Raw genomic sequence first — 17,217 nt, 5'->3', positions numbered from 1 at the left:
GTTGCAATCGGCTGCACCAAACGTATATAATATACGTATATACTCGATGATCTCAGTTTCTTTACTCTTATATGTTTGTAAATTGTACATTTTTTGCTTTAAAAATGATTGAATTATGTTGTTTTCATCTTCCGGTTAAGGATTTTATGCCTTTAGTAAATCTGTGTGCAATAGTTTTAGAATTATCAGCAATTTTAAAGTTGTTTAATTGCCGCTAAGCCTGTTTTTAATGGCGGCCATTGATGTTTACATTTGAAACAGGAGACTGGTGGATTTGTTGCCAATCTAGAGAAACTTAGCTTCGCAACAACAAAAATAACGAATTCATTTATTATTTCCAATTAAATCATGCTTAAATCTTTCTGGAATTTTTTCGAGGAAATAAGTGTTTAAGATTTACTTCGTGATTTTTAATATAGATATGAGTTTTTATGTACTTTTGCCTTCTCGCGAAATTAGAACTGAATTAATTAAATGAGAAATACTCAATCGTCTGTTTCTTTTTGTTTTGTTTTCTTAATTTCTTTTATATATCATTCTAGCTTTATTATAGTATTTGAATAGAACATGTGGCAAGGATTAGATATTTCTATTCTTTAAATACTATAAATTTTGTGCATTTTGAGTTATAATATGAACGAAATATATACGTTAACTGTTATATAATTATTGTATTATATAACAGTTAACTTAGTTTCCGTTACATAATTATGATATAAGTTAACTGTTATATAATTATTAATACTGTTAAGTGAATCTAGCGCCAGAGTGTCGCTATGGTAAACAAATACCAGAGTAAATTTTAAAGAATGCTTTTATTCTATTGTGGTTTACGCGCTGTTGGAGAAGTAGATTTAATTCAATACAATAAATTTAAATGAAATGCTAGAAAAAATGCGTATAATATAATATTCCAATACAAGGAAGTCATGTGGTGCACACATCAGATTTTTGTTTTTAGAAACAGCGTTTATATTAAGTAATGTTTTTCAGATGTAAAATTATAAAAGGCTGTGAGCGCCGAAGCAAAACCTTAATTGCATTAATATTTAGCCCAGAAAAATCAAACAAAACTATACTTTGTTTTGTTTCATTTCATACTTGTGAGCAATATATAAATAAGCTGATAGTAACAGACAAATGCTGACTACCATTAAAACCAAGACCAACATTTTCTGCGCTGACAAGCATTTATAGGTTTGACATTTTCGGTATTTATCAGCAATAATATAAAATCAGCCATATATATTACCCTGAAATGTATTTAGATTATAAAATGATGTTCAAAATGAAATATTTCAAAAATCACCATAAAAAGAAATTACTAATTAATTCAAAAGCTCTCGTGGCAGGGGTACAGGTATACAATAATGCAGTCAAACTACAATAATTAATAACAAATGAAGAACTATTATACATGTTTTAATTTGATCATGCAGCACTGATTATGCAAAATAATTAAATTTAGGAACATAATTTGAAATTAACATAATAGTTAAAAATTCTTCCATGCATAAATTTCATCATTACTGAGACAGAAACACACATAAAGCATTCAGGCACAGCATGCTGCAAAAAATTAGTTTAGAGTTCTATTTCAGAGTGCCTTTTATCCTGAATTGCATATAACGTTTTAACACAGAATTAAAGGTGAAAATGTTCTACATTCAAAACATTCCAATTCGTGTACGTTAATCATGATTTTTTAACATTGTAAAAAGTAAATTGGTGATTAAAATTTTTAATTAAAATTAAATATTATTATTTACTACTTTTAGAGTTCTGCTTTCTTGTTCTCTTTTAATCTGTCTTTGTAATGCCCGCAGGAAGAAGAGTAATTGATTGCTATTGATTTGAAGTTTAAAATCAGTAAAGTCCCGCGTAATGCAAATATTTTATGGTAAATTTTCCTATGTGTAAAGTGAAATTAAAAAATAAATATTTACTGAAGTTATCAAGTTACATTTTTGTACTTTATACATAAGTAATGATGTAATAGCTGGACATGTTATTTGACAAAGAATTTTATCTAGTTCTTAATAATTTTTGGTACTGAAAATTGCTTCTAAAAATCCTTGTTAATAAGCACAAAGGTTGCCAACCGTTAGCAATAAATATATTATAACCTTGATGTTAACCACTTGCTTAAATTCCTGTCTTCATATAATGTGAAATATAATATTTAAACACTTTTATTTCTATTACTAGATTACTAAGCTTATTTAAAGATTTTATAATAAAATAACTGAACAATGTTTTATTTCTCAATTTTTCAAATTTGCACTAATCTTTTATAAATCTTTGCGTTAAAATCTTTGCTTTAGTTTTCCCAATTATGTTTATATTAATTGCACTTATACAAGTAAAACCTTAGTTCTGTTTTCTCAAAATTGAAAATGTCATACATTTAAAGCATAAAACTAACTAGACTGTCAAAGTTATCATCTCAGGTACTGATTTAGTATAGCACATTAAGCAGCTATTTCTCCTAGTCTAATACATAATGAAACTTAACTTTGTATATTACACTATTTCATTCATCTAAACATTACAGAAAATTTGGAAACATTATATTTAATAACAATTAATCATTTGCATTGAATTTATTATTTAGGTGGTTAAATAATGTCACTGCGACTTTTCCTTCCCTTCAAAACATTGTTTGTTTATTAAATTGTTTTGAGCAAGTATTTTCATTAATTTTACATTATGTATTTCAAAAAGATTAATTCATATACTGCAAGATGAAAACAAATGCCGGTATTAAAACGTTTAAGAATATTCTTAAAAGATGTTCATAATTTCACTTCAAGGTTTCAAATATTTCTTTTTACATACTTCAGACTGAATATCCTGACCATCAAACCATTCGTTTCCCCATTCAACATGTTATAGTTATATTATCTTACAGCTAGTTAATAACTAGCTGTAAGATAATATAATATCCCCAAAATAATTGCGTAGAAGTGGTGACTAACTATTTTCTTCTTAAAAATCCTTTTAAATGATTCAAAAGTGCTACAAGATTAAAATTGTAATTAAATACAACGTAAATGTATATTATGTTAGTGATTATCAAGAAAGATAATATTCTTATTGTGATTTTTTATTTACACAATTGTGAATGACTATATTTAGAATTTTAAGCAGACTTTGAAGAATTCTTAGAACGAATTTAGAGCACTGAATTTCTGCGTGCATCCAATGTGTTGGATAGCTTAAATATAGCATATTCACATCTCAAATGGCCGAATTTCAAGAATGAAGTTATATTAAAGAGTTGAAATCTAAAACTGCTCAGCAGAATCAAAACTCATTCCTTTATACATCACACATGCATCTACGTATATTTAGAGCTAGGTTCTTTAAGATAGATAAAAAATTTTTAAACAAAGTAGTTCTGTTATTAAGTCGCATATACGTACTTTTCCAGCAGTGTTTTTCAGAATCGTGTTTGTCTGTTGACCTTGAAAATTACATTAATTCATTTAAATTTCTATTTTGTTTAGAAATCCAATCCCATCACTTAAAACTCTGGAATTATTATTTAGTGGAAATATCTCTCTGAAAGTGACTTTTCAATCTATCCAATGGTTTTTATTTAAAATTGTAATATGATCATTGAGGGAAGTTCAGCAGTACATAACATCTGTGGCAGATTTGAAAAAAAATTATCCGAGTAATATTGTATTTTAATAGAAAGTACACATACGTGCAAAATTTTAAGAAAAAGGAAAAAGAAGACGAAAAAGGGTCTTCAGAAAAAAGTCTAAAATAATTGCAAGGTTTGATCCAAACAAACAAAAAAGGCATATTTAAATAAAACCGTGTAAAATCTTAATCAGCATGGTAATGAAATGCATTCGTGTGCAAAATGAAGAAAATTTTTACATTATGTAGAATTTTTGGAAAACTAATGATAGATTTTAATGAAATATGGTATGAATATACATTTATAAGAGAAAGAAATGTACCATTCAAAAGACATTTTATATACACATGGTTATCAATAAATCCCGTAGTGCAGGGATATCCAAAATCCACGTTGTGCTATCAAACAGAAGATGAGTCTATAAGGGGCATAGTTCCCTCTCACAACCAGACAGATCACAAAGCATGATGGCATACTAGACAAGAGGGAGCTTACGAGTCCTTGTGGCAATCGATCCCACTCCTGCAGCAAGGCAATTTTCACCTGCGGTATATTTCTCGAATGGGGATGGCGAGAGGACCCTCCCAAGAGCGTCCCAGACATGCTATATAGAGCTAACGTATATGGATAGAAAAACCATGTAGTGAATATTCTCCCTAATCCTCGCCCAGCTACATGGACGAGCATCGTCGTCCATTAACAAGAACTCTAAGACAAACTGCACCCCTGAAAAGTCGAATGCATGGCTTTAAGATGTCCTCTCAAGACTTTATAGCAGTCGGGGAGCCTTTATCAAACACATGCAGGGATGTGCGGTAGTCCAACTTAATGCCTGCCCAAACACCATTGTACCTTCAAGACCATAATGATCCTTTTCCATGACGAGGGTGGGCTTGTATTAAAGGCCCTCTTTAGGTCCAGACTGAATTTCGACTAATCTTAAAAGGAACGGTTATCCAGTGAAGTCTGATCCAAGGCGCATGTTTTCCTCACTATGGCTAAGCTCCCTCTCTTGCGTGGTGCAGTGACCGGGATGCAAACAGCAGTCCTATCTCACGAAGCCTTCAAGAAACTGTAGACCGTGAAACTCAGGCTCCAGTGTCAGCATACAGCTAACATGAGAGCTGTTAAAGCTGTAGCAGTTCTGTGTCACTGGTCTGAAAGTGCCGAATAACGATCCTCATTAGTCATTAAGAATTATGGTTCACCCTTTTTCAGGTCTTCTCGAATTGGATGCAGTGCCCTGTGTTACATATTTCCTGCGCCATTAGGCTAGAGGGCGCTGTGACGTTCCAGTAGTCAGTGGTGGGCGGATACGTGTATGTTCCAATAGTTAGTGGCAGGCTGGATTCTAAGGGACGTGGAAGGCAGAGATTCCTAATAATGTATCTATATCTTCAACTACTTCAATTTCTTATTCTTGTAAATAAATTTTATTGGTTTTTTCGAAAACTTCATTGATGCACCTTTAAACAAATGGAACCATTAGGTGCAAAACCCTGAAACTGTTCTACAAATTGTAGACTTGCAATGGGAGTTGCACGGAGCACTATAAGCCACCTGCGCTTGTGACTGGCCTACCTCCAATCTATCGAGAATTCTCAATCTCATTTCGTCATCCATAAGTTAGTGGCTACTCATTTCATTATACTGATACTGAATGAAATTTAAAATGTTTAAATGTTTGCATTTGTTCCTTTCCCTCACCTTTTATGATTTTAATCATTATTAACGCATGATTATTTTTATTCAGTTATTTTATATTCTACTAATTTTCTTTTGTGCCGTATAAATTCAGCCAACTTTTAATAAAAGATATGTATGACATACTTTAGGCTGATTATGCTTATTATTTTCTTTAGTTCCGGTTTTACTAGTTTACGTTACTCGGCACCTTGGTTACTCGGCACCTTGGTTTTCGTTTTCTCATCGCTTTTATAATTTTTAATTAACGAATTTTACTTCTTTTTCTTTTCTTCTTGAGGATCATGGCTGGATTGCTGGACGCCATCGTTTTTGGTTGGATTAGGCGTGCCCTGTTATGACTATAAGACCAACTTTCTTGGTTAAGTGACTCGGGCTGCGCCTATTTCTGATACCGTATAAAATTTACCCAACTCTTGCGAGAAACACGGCGAATGTCGTGAAGGAGTACGAGCACACAAATCGCCGAAAAGCCCTCCTGGACTTATATTCCTTCCACAATCACAGCTTTGCAGACTCGCAAATGTACGCTTAGATATTCGACTATGAATATTTACATAATTCTTCGGCAGCATAATTATTACCTTTGGTGCAATACGTTTCGTAAATGTAGGTATAATTTGCAAATTCCATTAGTTTTGCATACGAGTATACACTGAAGTGACAAAAGTCATGGGATAGCAATATGCTTTATACAGATGGCAGTAGTATCGCGTAGAAAATGTATAAATGCGAAGTGCTTTCGCAGGGCTTTCATTTGTGTTCAAGTTATTCATGTGAAGAGGCTTTGACGTGATTATGGCCTCACGACGAGAATTAACAGACTTTGAACGCGGAATAGTAGTTGGAGCTAGACGCATGGATCATTCCATTTCGGATATCGTTAGGGAATTCAACATTCCGAGATCCAGAATGTCAAGAGTGTGCCGAGAGTATCTAATTTCAGGCATAACATCCCACCATGGACAGCGCAGTGGCCGACCACCTGCACTTAACGACCGAGACCAGCGACGTCTGCGTAGAGTTGTCAATGTTCACAGACAAGCAACACTGCGTCAAATAACCGCAGAAATCAATGTGTGACGTACGAGGGACGTGTCCGATAGGACAGTGCGGCGAAATTTGTCTTCCTTTGGCTATGCCAGCAGAGTGCCTTTACTGACAACACGACATCGCCTGCAGCGACTCTCGTGGGCTCGTAAGCATATCGGTTGGTCCCTAAACGAATAGAAAACTGTGGCTTGGTCAGGTGAGTCACGATTTCAGTTGGTAAGAGCTGATGGTAGGGTTCGAGTGGGGCGCAGACCCACGAAGCCATGGACCCAAGTTGTAAACAAGGCACTGTTCAAGCTGGTGGTGGTTCCATAATGGTCTGGGCTGTTTTTACATGGCATGGACTCGGTTCTCTGGTGCAACTGAACCGATCCTTGACTGGAAATAGATACCTTCAGCTACTTGGATATCACTTACAGCCATTCATGAACTTCATGTACTCAAACAACGATGGGATTTTTAGGGATGACAATGCGCCATATCACCGGGCCACAATTGTTCGCGATTGGTTAGAAGAACATTCTGGACAATTCCAGCGAATGATCTGGTCACCTAGATCACCCGACATGAACCCCATCGAACACTTATGAGACATCATCGAGAGGTCAGTTCGTGCCCGAAATCCTGCACCGTCAACACTTTCACAATTATGGACGTCTATAGAGGCAGCATGGCTCAATATTCCTGCAAGGGACTTCCAACGACTTGTTGAGTCCATGCCACGTCGAGTTGCTGCACTTTTCCGGGCAAAAGGAGGACCGACAAAATATTAGGAGGTATCCCATGACTTTTGTCACTTCAGTGTATATGGTACTGCATATCATTGTGATTGAAACAATAAAGAATTATGTAATTATTAATGCAAATCTTGATATTAAAAATGTGAGTCTAAAATTATATTAAAGCTTTAAAATTATCTTTGAATTTGAAACTCTATTTTTCTACTAATTGCTTCTAATCCTATATTCATCGCCACTTAATGAAATGTGTGCCGTAAAGAAGCAAAAGTTTCCTTTGCCATATTTTTTGTAGCTACTGATTCTTAATGCAAATTTATATTGTTTCTTTTTTTAAAATTTTACTAAGATACAAACTAAATCGCAAATAAAACTCATAACAAGAAACAATTACATCAATGATGAAAAAAATAAACAATGTGAAATATAATCTAAGAAAAAATGCAACATTCTGTATAAAATGAAAACTAAGAGACATTCGATTAAGAAATATGTACAAACTTAAAATAAAGAAAATAACTTTTAAATCTTGGAAAAATGTGTAAAATGGAAAAAAAAAAAAAAACATATAAATGGCACATCGAATATTATTACAAATAATTATAAATACTATTAGCTCTTACCTTCTGTTGATTTATATGTAAATTTTCATTAATAATATAATGACTTTAGCGTATATATAAAAACAATCGAGAGTGCAAGGATTATGTTTTTGTTTATAAAATTATGACTTGTATGCAAAAGAAGATAGAATTTTTTCTAAATTTAGGAAGGAGAAGATATACTACTGCAATTTCTTTCTATATAATAAAGTTATTCTTTAAAGAATTTTATTGGAAATTTGGTTTTTGAATTAAAAAGTTTTAAGAAATTAATTCAGGTATAAAGAACAGTATTATATCTAAAAGATTAGCACCCCATGACATGAAGTCTACTATTAATGTTCTGAAATCAATAGTTTGGCGATCAGTAACTCTTCTTCTGTTTAAAGGCCCACCAGCGGCCGAGCGGTAAAGTCGCTGAACACTGGTAGTTCGGTCCGAGGTTCGAATCCCGCGAACGGGCTGGCTGCATGGGTGTTTTCGTGGTTTCCCTATGTGTAACGTGTATACGAGCCAGTTTCCCTTAGAAAGTCCTCCACGAAAGGCATCCCTCCTCTTAGGCAGATAGCCCTAGTGTGCTTTGCCATAATTAAATACACCACCACTTCTTCTGTTTAACACTGAAAAATAAAACGATTGTAAAGGAGCTTAATTAGTTTTGAGGTAAAGAGAATAAGCCTTTATTCGTTATTGTATTCACCTCATGTATTTTCCGAGTAGTAATTCACAAATTTTCACATTACATGAATTATTCACAATATTGTAACTAACTACAAATATCTATAATGTTTTTTCAGAAATTCTTTTACACCTGATGGATTCTCACGTCTGCTTCAAAATAGTTGAGTGATTTGTTTTCAGTATATTTGTGGCCAGTATAATAGTTAAAGTAATAGTTTGGATCATTCACTTAGAGGATTGGATTGGATTATTTAATTATGGCAAAGCACACGAGGGCTATCTGCCTAAAGGGAGGGATGCCTTCGTGGAGGACTTTCTAAGAGAAACTGGCTCGTATACACGTTACACATGGGGAAAACCACGAAAACGCCCAGGCAGCCAGCCCGTTCGCGGGATTCGAACCTCGGACGGAACTACCAGTGTTCAGCGTCTTTACCGCTCGGCCGATGGTGGGCCCATTCACTTAGAGGTATGATGCTTATCTAAAATATCGAAATATTCAGTCACCGTTTTTGATAGTCTAATGACTTGAATTTAATGTTTTTTTAATTTGCATTTGGAATTTTGTTTTCAAGTAGCAAAATTATTAATAATTTAGATATTTAAATAATTTAGATTGACATTATTATAGGTATAAACTTCGTAATAGTATACTAGAGAATTTATTTACAACATAAAGAATAACAGACGCTAAAAACAGGCAGCGATGCAAGGGGGTGAACGTATTTATTAAAAATTTTTACATTATAGTTCACTTTTATTTTTTAGAAGAAATGTTGTCGGTTGTACATTGAAAGGTCGGGGCTTCTACTGAGACTGGAGCGCACGAATGATCTCTATGTGACAAATCTGTAAAATTCTTTTTTTTAAACTTTAATTTGATCATCATCAGACTAGGATACGCTTTTTACACGCATAATTATTTTAATGATAGAAACATGTATGGCCTGGTCATTCTATTTTTCATATTAATTCGTGTCAATTGACATTTCGGCATACTACCAAATCGCTTTTAGCTTGGAACATGCTCGCGGTATGAATACCAGCTCTGAATTATTCGAAACCCAACTAATAAATTGCCAATTTTGATAAGTGCTGCCATTTCACTGTGCATAGGCTCTGCTTACCTAACTTATGTTCCAAATTATGACAATAAATTGCTCGTTAATACACTCAACTATTTAAAACGCTATATGTATTTCTTAATATTATTTTACTCTTGGCGCATCATAATCTTTAGGTTACTGGTCAAACATTCCACCACCCTCACCACATCTTAATATTATTCTTAAATTTTGCATCATTAATACAACTAAAAGCAAGAAACGTCTATTTTTGATAGACCGTTTTGAAAGTCTTCACAAAACTTTTTTATAAATTAACATCTTTCCAAAATCTGACGCCGTATATTAAGAACCTCTTCTACGAAACACGAAAATTACTCGTTACAACAATTTAATTCAATTCTTTTTTATACAGTGCTTCAATCAGATTTTGTACTTTCGTTGTTTTGTTTGATTATGTTTGTTGCTTTGGTTTGTAATTTAAAAAAGAGTAAATAACGTTTATAATACAATTTAATTAAAATTATGTTTTCAAAAATTTTGTAAGTTTAAACGCAGAAAGTAATGCTTCTGGGAAAGAATTTAGGATACTTTTACTTATAAATACAAGTTCTAAATTATTATTACTTAAAAGATCTAAGTGCAAGTGCTCATTATCACGAAACAGCTAAAGCAGCATTACCATGCGTATTACAAGATAAGAAAGTCTCAACAATAAAATGCAGATTCAGAAAACTAAAAGTAGAAATTGGTCAAAATAAAATCTTCATAAACAAACATAAAAACATCAAAAATTAATACCTAAAAAGAAACTTTAAAGCTAAGCGATACCATAGAGCGTGCAGATAAAATTCAGAGTATAGCACTGTAACATTGCCAGTCTCAGGTACTTACCGATTGGTCGGATCTCGTCTGCAAAATCGTCGAACAAGTCTGAAATTAAAAACGACGTTTACAGACTTTTGTAACAATACATGTTTTAAACAGCAAATGTAAAAACAATGTAACATGTGTATTATTTTTGAAAGATCACTTATTTTAAGGTATCCGACTACGTTCGATACCCTAATTTTGAAAAAGTGTACAAATAAATTCATTTGTGTTAATTAGCAGAATGCTACCTAAAATGATAGAAACAGTTTATAAACATATTATTAAAATGTAATTTTTACTTTTTTGTCAAATTTTGGATCAAAAATGTATTCAAATTTCAGTATCACGAGATTAGTTCCCTAAAAATTATTTATCAATATTTTTCTTTTATTTTTTCATTTATATTTATTAAAACATAAGCAATAAAATGGCCTAAAATCTAAGCCATAAAGCAAAATGTCTATTAAATATACCTGTTTGAGTACATACTCTGGCTATTTTTCGAGAAATTTTTCTCTCTTCATTTACAAAATTGTCTGCAAAAATCTTAAATATGTATATAAACCTAAACTTTTAGTCCATTTAATTCCCAATATTCTATAGAATATGTGTGGGAAGTATCATAAAATTGCTATAGTAATATTTTATGTTACGGTGTTTTTCGTATTAGAAATATTCACAAAAACAAGTTTTTCAAAAAACAAATTTAAAATTTTATCTTTAGAAAATATATTAGAAGTTGATATATTACTTTGCTAAAAGTGCCCTGTTTTGTATATTACACCTTCTGCTAACTCTATTTTAGAAGATTTTTTTCTTTAAAGAAGCTCTTAATTTTTTTCTTGTGATTTTTGCGGAATGTAAAGAATGCCGTTTTGAATCGACAATCCGAATTTTATCAATAGAGTTATATTCCTTGACAGTATATTGTCCATGTTTCATATTAAGTTTCCCAATATTTTTAACATACCCAAAAATACATTATTAAACTGTGTTACTGCTATATAGGAACCAAGACACAATGTTGTCAACTCAACAAACACTTGTTTTGGTATGATACATTATTAAAACTCTCATTATTGTTTTGAGTTTCGAAACACACTGAACAGGATAATGCAGAAAATACAGATTTTAAAATTTTAACATCGATTATTCTACTACCAGCTTCATTATTAGCTTCATTATAATTTTCAGAAAATGTTTTATTGTCTCCTAGTTTCGATTCACTGGTAGAAGCTTTCACAGTACAGTAAGACCCCGTTTAACGCTGTTTCGTTTAGCGCTGTTTCGGTTTAGCGCTCTTTTATTTCAACCCGGGGATTCCACGAAATCGCTCGCAGCATACGGGGATTCCCCGAAATATTATGCAGCGATAGGTTTCAAATACATATCCGAAAGAGTATACTTGTATTTCTTGTTTGGTGCGGTATTGTACAGACATATTTTTGTTATTGGAAACATTTGTTGACATTATTGTAAGTAGGTATTAATTTACATATTTAATACTATATTACAGTGTCAAATATTTTGATCTTTAGTTTTTTACTATGGGTGATAATGAAAAAGAAAAGAAAGCAACCAGAAAAAGCATTTTACTCAAAACTAAAATGGATAGTGATTAGAAGATTAGATTCTGGTGAAAGTCAAACTCTAATTAGTGCTTCATTGAATTTGCCAACTTCAACAATAAGGACCATCATGAAGAATAAAGAAAAAATACTGTCATCGGCAACTGCAACTACGTCAAGCTCTGCAACTAGAATTACCCGTTCTAGAAATAATATCATAGAGGAAATGGAAAAACGACTGTCTATATGGATTGACGACTAAATTGATTGCAATATGCCATTAAGCCAATCTATCATAATGGAAAAAGCTAGAATTTTTAATTACATTCAGGCTGAGACAATTGACAAAAGTGAAACTTTCGTTGCTAGTCGAGGATGGTTTAATAGATAATAATAATAATAGAAATAATAATGTGGTATTAATTTGGGCTTTAAGAAATAAATGTTTGGTTTTATTTTTATTAAAAAAACATACTTTTTAAATTTAATACCTAACCAATTTCCTAGCCATCTTCCCTTAACCCCAATATTTACATGTAAAGATAGCCTCGTTTAGCGCTGTTTCGCATTACGCTCTACTTTGATGGAACGTATCCCCCGCGTTAAGCGTGGTCTTACTGTATATCTGTTTTTAGCAAATCGCCGTTTTTTAGAGCGAAAAGTTCCACGCCGACCCATTACGACATTTACAATAATAAAATGAAAATATTTTTATCACAGTGTTAAAATAACAAAGCAGAATGAGATAAAAATTAATACTGAATAACAGCAAGCACGCTAAATCAGAGTGTAATCAAATCAGAATGTAAACACAAACGGAAATGTTGCCAAATATGATACTGAAATTTCGAAAGTAATCTTGCTTCCAAGCACATAATAATAACACATATATTTCAAAATCATCTTTTGAATATCGCCAACAGTTTTCAAATGAAATATTCTTGTTTAGAGCAGTCTGTGTCCCTTAAACATCAACTTCCTGCCATTTAAACAGCAGCTTTCGGTTCATGGTGTAGAACAAAATCAGCCATAACTCTACTTCTAATCACCGGAGAGACAAAACAAAAATAGTTTTTGAAAGCTAAAAATACAAACTTTAAATTAAAGTAATAAATATTTTTGTAAAATTTCTTCAAAATTGACGATCAGAACGTAGTCGGATACCTTAAATACACTTTATTTTTAGAATTGTACTAGTTACGTCCATGTTACCATTGCTACATAAAGCAACTTTCTCATCATCCAAAACAACAAACTGGTATTAGATACTGATGTGATTAAAATGTATCAGGAGTGATTCCATCAAAAATAATATTTCAATTGATTGTTAATATTTATTACATCGCCTACAAAGTAATCCCCACCAACTGCAATGGACTTATGCAAGGTGTTACCAATCCTAGAAACATGTTTTAATATCGCTTTCGTGAAATTTCTTTACGGCGTGGGGCGAATTATTTAAACTGCTAATTTTAACCTTAGAGACAAACAAACAAAAAGAATCATGTGATTCCGTATGAAATGAATACGGAGCTCGCAGAGTTGTATTTATTCAATATTTTAATTAATAGTATTTACAAACAAAGGAATTCATGGTTGCGCGCAAAGTTCTTTTCTAGGAATTGTTTTACAAAAATGCCACAAAACACTCAGATAGTATCCTCTATTAATATGTATGGTCCACAATTGGCCGATTCGTAAAGTCGCTGAACACTGATAGTTCGGTCTGAGGTCCGAGGTGAATGGGCTTGCTGAATGGGTATTTTCGTGGTTTTCCCCATGTATAACGTGTATACGAGCCAGTTTTTCTTAGAAAGTCCTCCACGAAGGCATCCCTTCCCTTAGGCAGATAATCCTAGTGTGCTTTTCCATAATTCAGTAAACCAAAAAAACAAACTATTAATAAGTATAGCCAGCTGAGAGACACTCATTAACAACAACATCACGATAATCAAATAAAACAGTGAACATTACCGTGATTTTTGTTCGACACTGAAATCAATGTTTCTGTTTTGCTCCACTTTTTGAGAGACTGTTTCTACATTAAAAGCATAAATATATATTCTATCATCGGAAAAATTTATTTTAAAAAAGGATGGCCATGGGAAAACATTTGGGATGTTTGTAAAAGTTAACGTTTTTGAAACAATTCAAGAAGTAACTTGCTGTAAGCCTCAAACATTTTTCAATATTGCTTGACGGGATAAAAATAATTTAGGAAGTTTTCAAATAATATCTCTAACTATTTAGTAACTATCTCTCAATAATAATCTCTGACTTGACCTACGCGTTGCTCATTAGTTGAACAGGATTTTCTACTAGGAAGTTATTCATCTTCGATGCATTTTGTACTTTCATTAAACATCTTACACCACTGAAAAACTTACTTTTAACAGTAACCTCAAAAGCACTTTGAAGCATCTGAAACATTTTCGCAATAGAAATGTTATTGCGCAAACAAAATCTAATACGTATCACTACACATATTGCAACTCAAAAGTTAAATGGACTTACGTATAATTAGGTAAACTAATGTGAATAATCGAATGCGTGATCAAATCGCCAATATTTGGTGCAAAGTTTTCTTACATATCATACGAAATGCTGTAAAGAGTATTATTATTTTACGTTATTTTACGAGGTACTGCTATTAAGTAACATTTAGAGAACCTTATAAAGAAAAGCAGTAATTAAAGGTAGGTGGAAGTAGGTTTAATGCAAATTTTAATTTACTGTAATATTTTACTTTTGTTGATAAAATTAATTCTATTTAAGATAAATTATATTCAAGCCTTATTTAATAATTAAAAATTTCGATGAATACAAAAAGATACTCATCAAGATCTTTTCTTACATCTATGTAAAAAGATTATTAAGAATAACTTTGCACTTCTTTTCTGAAACATTTTTTGAGATCAGTTTCAAGAACATACACATAAGAAGTTCTATTTAGCTGTTGTCATAGACGATTCCTGGATTCTCAAGAAAGCGAAATTCGGTTTTGAATTCATATATGTGACAAAAGTTTTTGAAAGAACTCGACAAGCTGTTGTTTCTTTTACTCTAACAGCTGTTATCTTTTGCATCTACAGAAGAATTAATCAAAGATGAGTTAGTTCACTGAATCCATTTATTTATGTTCTGCCCACTAACGAGGTTTTAGGATAGTATCTAAGAGGATAAGATAACCGAATACAAGCAGCATGTCTCAGATTTAGTTGTAGGCGAACAAGACGACCATGGCTTTTTTTCATTAAAGTAATAAAATAAATTTTTAATTGATTTTGTTAATTACTTTAATGCGAAATCTTTTGAATTACGCAAGGAGAACTTGGAGTTAATGTTTGTTCCTATCATTAAATTTTTATATATGATGATTTTATAAGTTTCTTCTTTAAGTGCTTTTTATTTCCTTCGCAAGGAAGTATTGTTATGGAGAAAATTTTCAATTATCATATTTCAACGAAAATATCCATTTTAACCGCTCTCGAATCCATTTAAGCGATTTTTTTTGAGTGACATCTTTACATACGGACAGAATAAAGGACTCTATTTTTCAAAACGGATTGTTAAATGGGGTAAAATTAATTCAGAAGAGATTTCTCCGTGAGAGATGTATGTATCTCGCATAACTCAAAAATGATTAGCCGCAGAACATTAAAATTTTGTACGTAAAAGTACTATAAATGTAATTGTGCATCTCCCTTTCTTGTTTCTATCGTCCCCTACAAAGGTGTATATATATATATATATATATATATGTATATATATAGAGAGAGAGGGTGGGTATCTTTTAACTGGATCAGTGAGCTCGGTTCTTTTATTTTTATGTGTGCAATTTGTGCATTTTTTGCCTTAATAGTGATTGAATTATTTTGTCCTTACGTTCCAATTAAGGATTTTATGCCTTTAGTTAATCTGCATGCGATAGCCGTAGAATTATCAACAATTTAAATGTGTAAGTGGAACTAAGCATAACTTGGAGCAAATATGTTTACATCTGAAACTCTCAGTTTCAGATCACTTGGACTTGACTTTGACTTGGGACTTGTTTATATTTGTAAAATTTAAAAATAATAATACTTAAGTATTTAAACATAAATCTAATAAAATTTTTTTAAACCTTTACTCATGTTATTAGTCCAATTGTAATTTGTCTTTCTTCGAAATGTTGTTAAAATATTTTGCTAGGGATTTTCCAAACAGTACCAGAAGTTGAATGCTTACTTTTATTAAAAGCTACTTTAAGTTTGTTTCATTGAGCAAGACGCTAGATTTAGGATAGCTACAATTCTGCTGATCAAACACTGGCTTAACGTAGTCTTTTAAAAGCTTTGCAAAGCGCACTCTTAAAAGATCATACATTTAACATACAAATATGTGCATATATAATAATAATAATATTTGATTAACAAAACTATTTACATCTATTTCCAGTAATTTTAACTGCATAAAATGGTTCCTGGTGATGGAATCCGAAGTGGACCTACCCCTTATAGATGGCTGAACAAAACTATTTACATCTATTTCCAGTAATTTTAACTGCATAAAATGGTTCCTGGTGATGGAATCCGAAGTGGACCTACCCCTTATAGATGGCTGAAAAAGGGACAGACTGCATTATCATAATTATATTAACTTACAAGAACCGTGTTCCAACATACAACAATCCAAATTCTCAAATTTGAGGCAACAAAAGATTATTTTAAAAATATTCGAAGCAACTTAACAAAAGCCCTTCTACATTCTGAGACACAGATGAAACATCACTACACACCTTTTAGCAATCAAGAACAAAACCTTTTGGGAAACCAAACTCATTCTCATTTTAGTGGTGTTTTTTATTTTGGACTTTTAAGCTCGCTGGACAAACTTCTAACCGCTGAGTACAATTATCCCTGTTTCACAACTGAGTGCCGATTCCAGACCCATCTGAGGGATAGAAAAATGACCCTTTGCTAGGGATGTAATTCCTCTTCAGGCGCTAACCCCCTTCCCATGGGGAGGGATCAAGACGAGTTGTTTGGAGGAAGCAAAAACAGAGAGAGAAAGACTGTCTTCTTTTTCTCCGTCTAATTGCCAGGATCGCCTTCGTAGATGGATGATTCTCTCCGTTGTCCTCCACGTCAGAAGCATAAGCACTTAGCCGAGCTTGGGCTTCTGCCAAAATTCTTTCGACTATTCTCGGGGGGTGCTCCCTCTAGATGACACCTCATCCTTTTGTTTCGCTCTTCCCAAATTACAGGGTAAGGATTATTTGTATCTTTTTGCGTCAATCTTAAT

General features: G+C 32.6%; 1 protein-coding gene across 6 annotated transcripts in view; it reads right to left on the bottom strand.

Annotated features, from left to right (window-relative positions):
* LOC118188359 (disintegrin and metalloproteinase domain-containing protein 11-like) overlaps positions 1 to 17,217 on the bottom strand; it is a 346,872-nt gene that overhangs the window by 161,643 nt on the left and 168,012 nt on the right. For 3 of the 6 annotated variants that reach the window (XM_085818184.1, XM_085818188.1, XM_085818189.1), the window contains exon 2: positions 10,389 to 10,426. The exons of 1 other annotated variant lie outside the window; for it this stretch is intronic. In XM_085818184.1, coding sequence (XP_085674310.1) covers positions 10,389 to 10,426 — 38 coding nt within the window. Of the gene's footprint in view, positions 1 to 10,387; positions 10,427 to 17,217 lie in introns of all 6 variants that reach the window. 2 more of the 6 variants (XM_085818185.1, XM_085818186.1) reach the window with 1 other exon arrangement.

Source organism: Stegodyphus dumicola, chromosome 6 (genome assembly GCF_044657685.1).
Source record: "Stegodyphus dumicola isolate Sdum_Otavi_A_Nest chromosome 6, ASM4465768v1".
NCBI classification, from domain to species: Eukaryota; Metazoa; Arthropoda; class Arachnida; order Araneae; family Eresidae; genus Stegodyphus; species Stegodyphus dumicola.
This window is presented reverse-complemented; position numbering and strand designations above follow the sequence as displayed.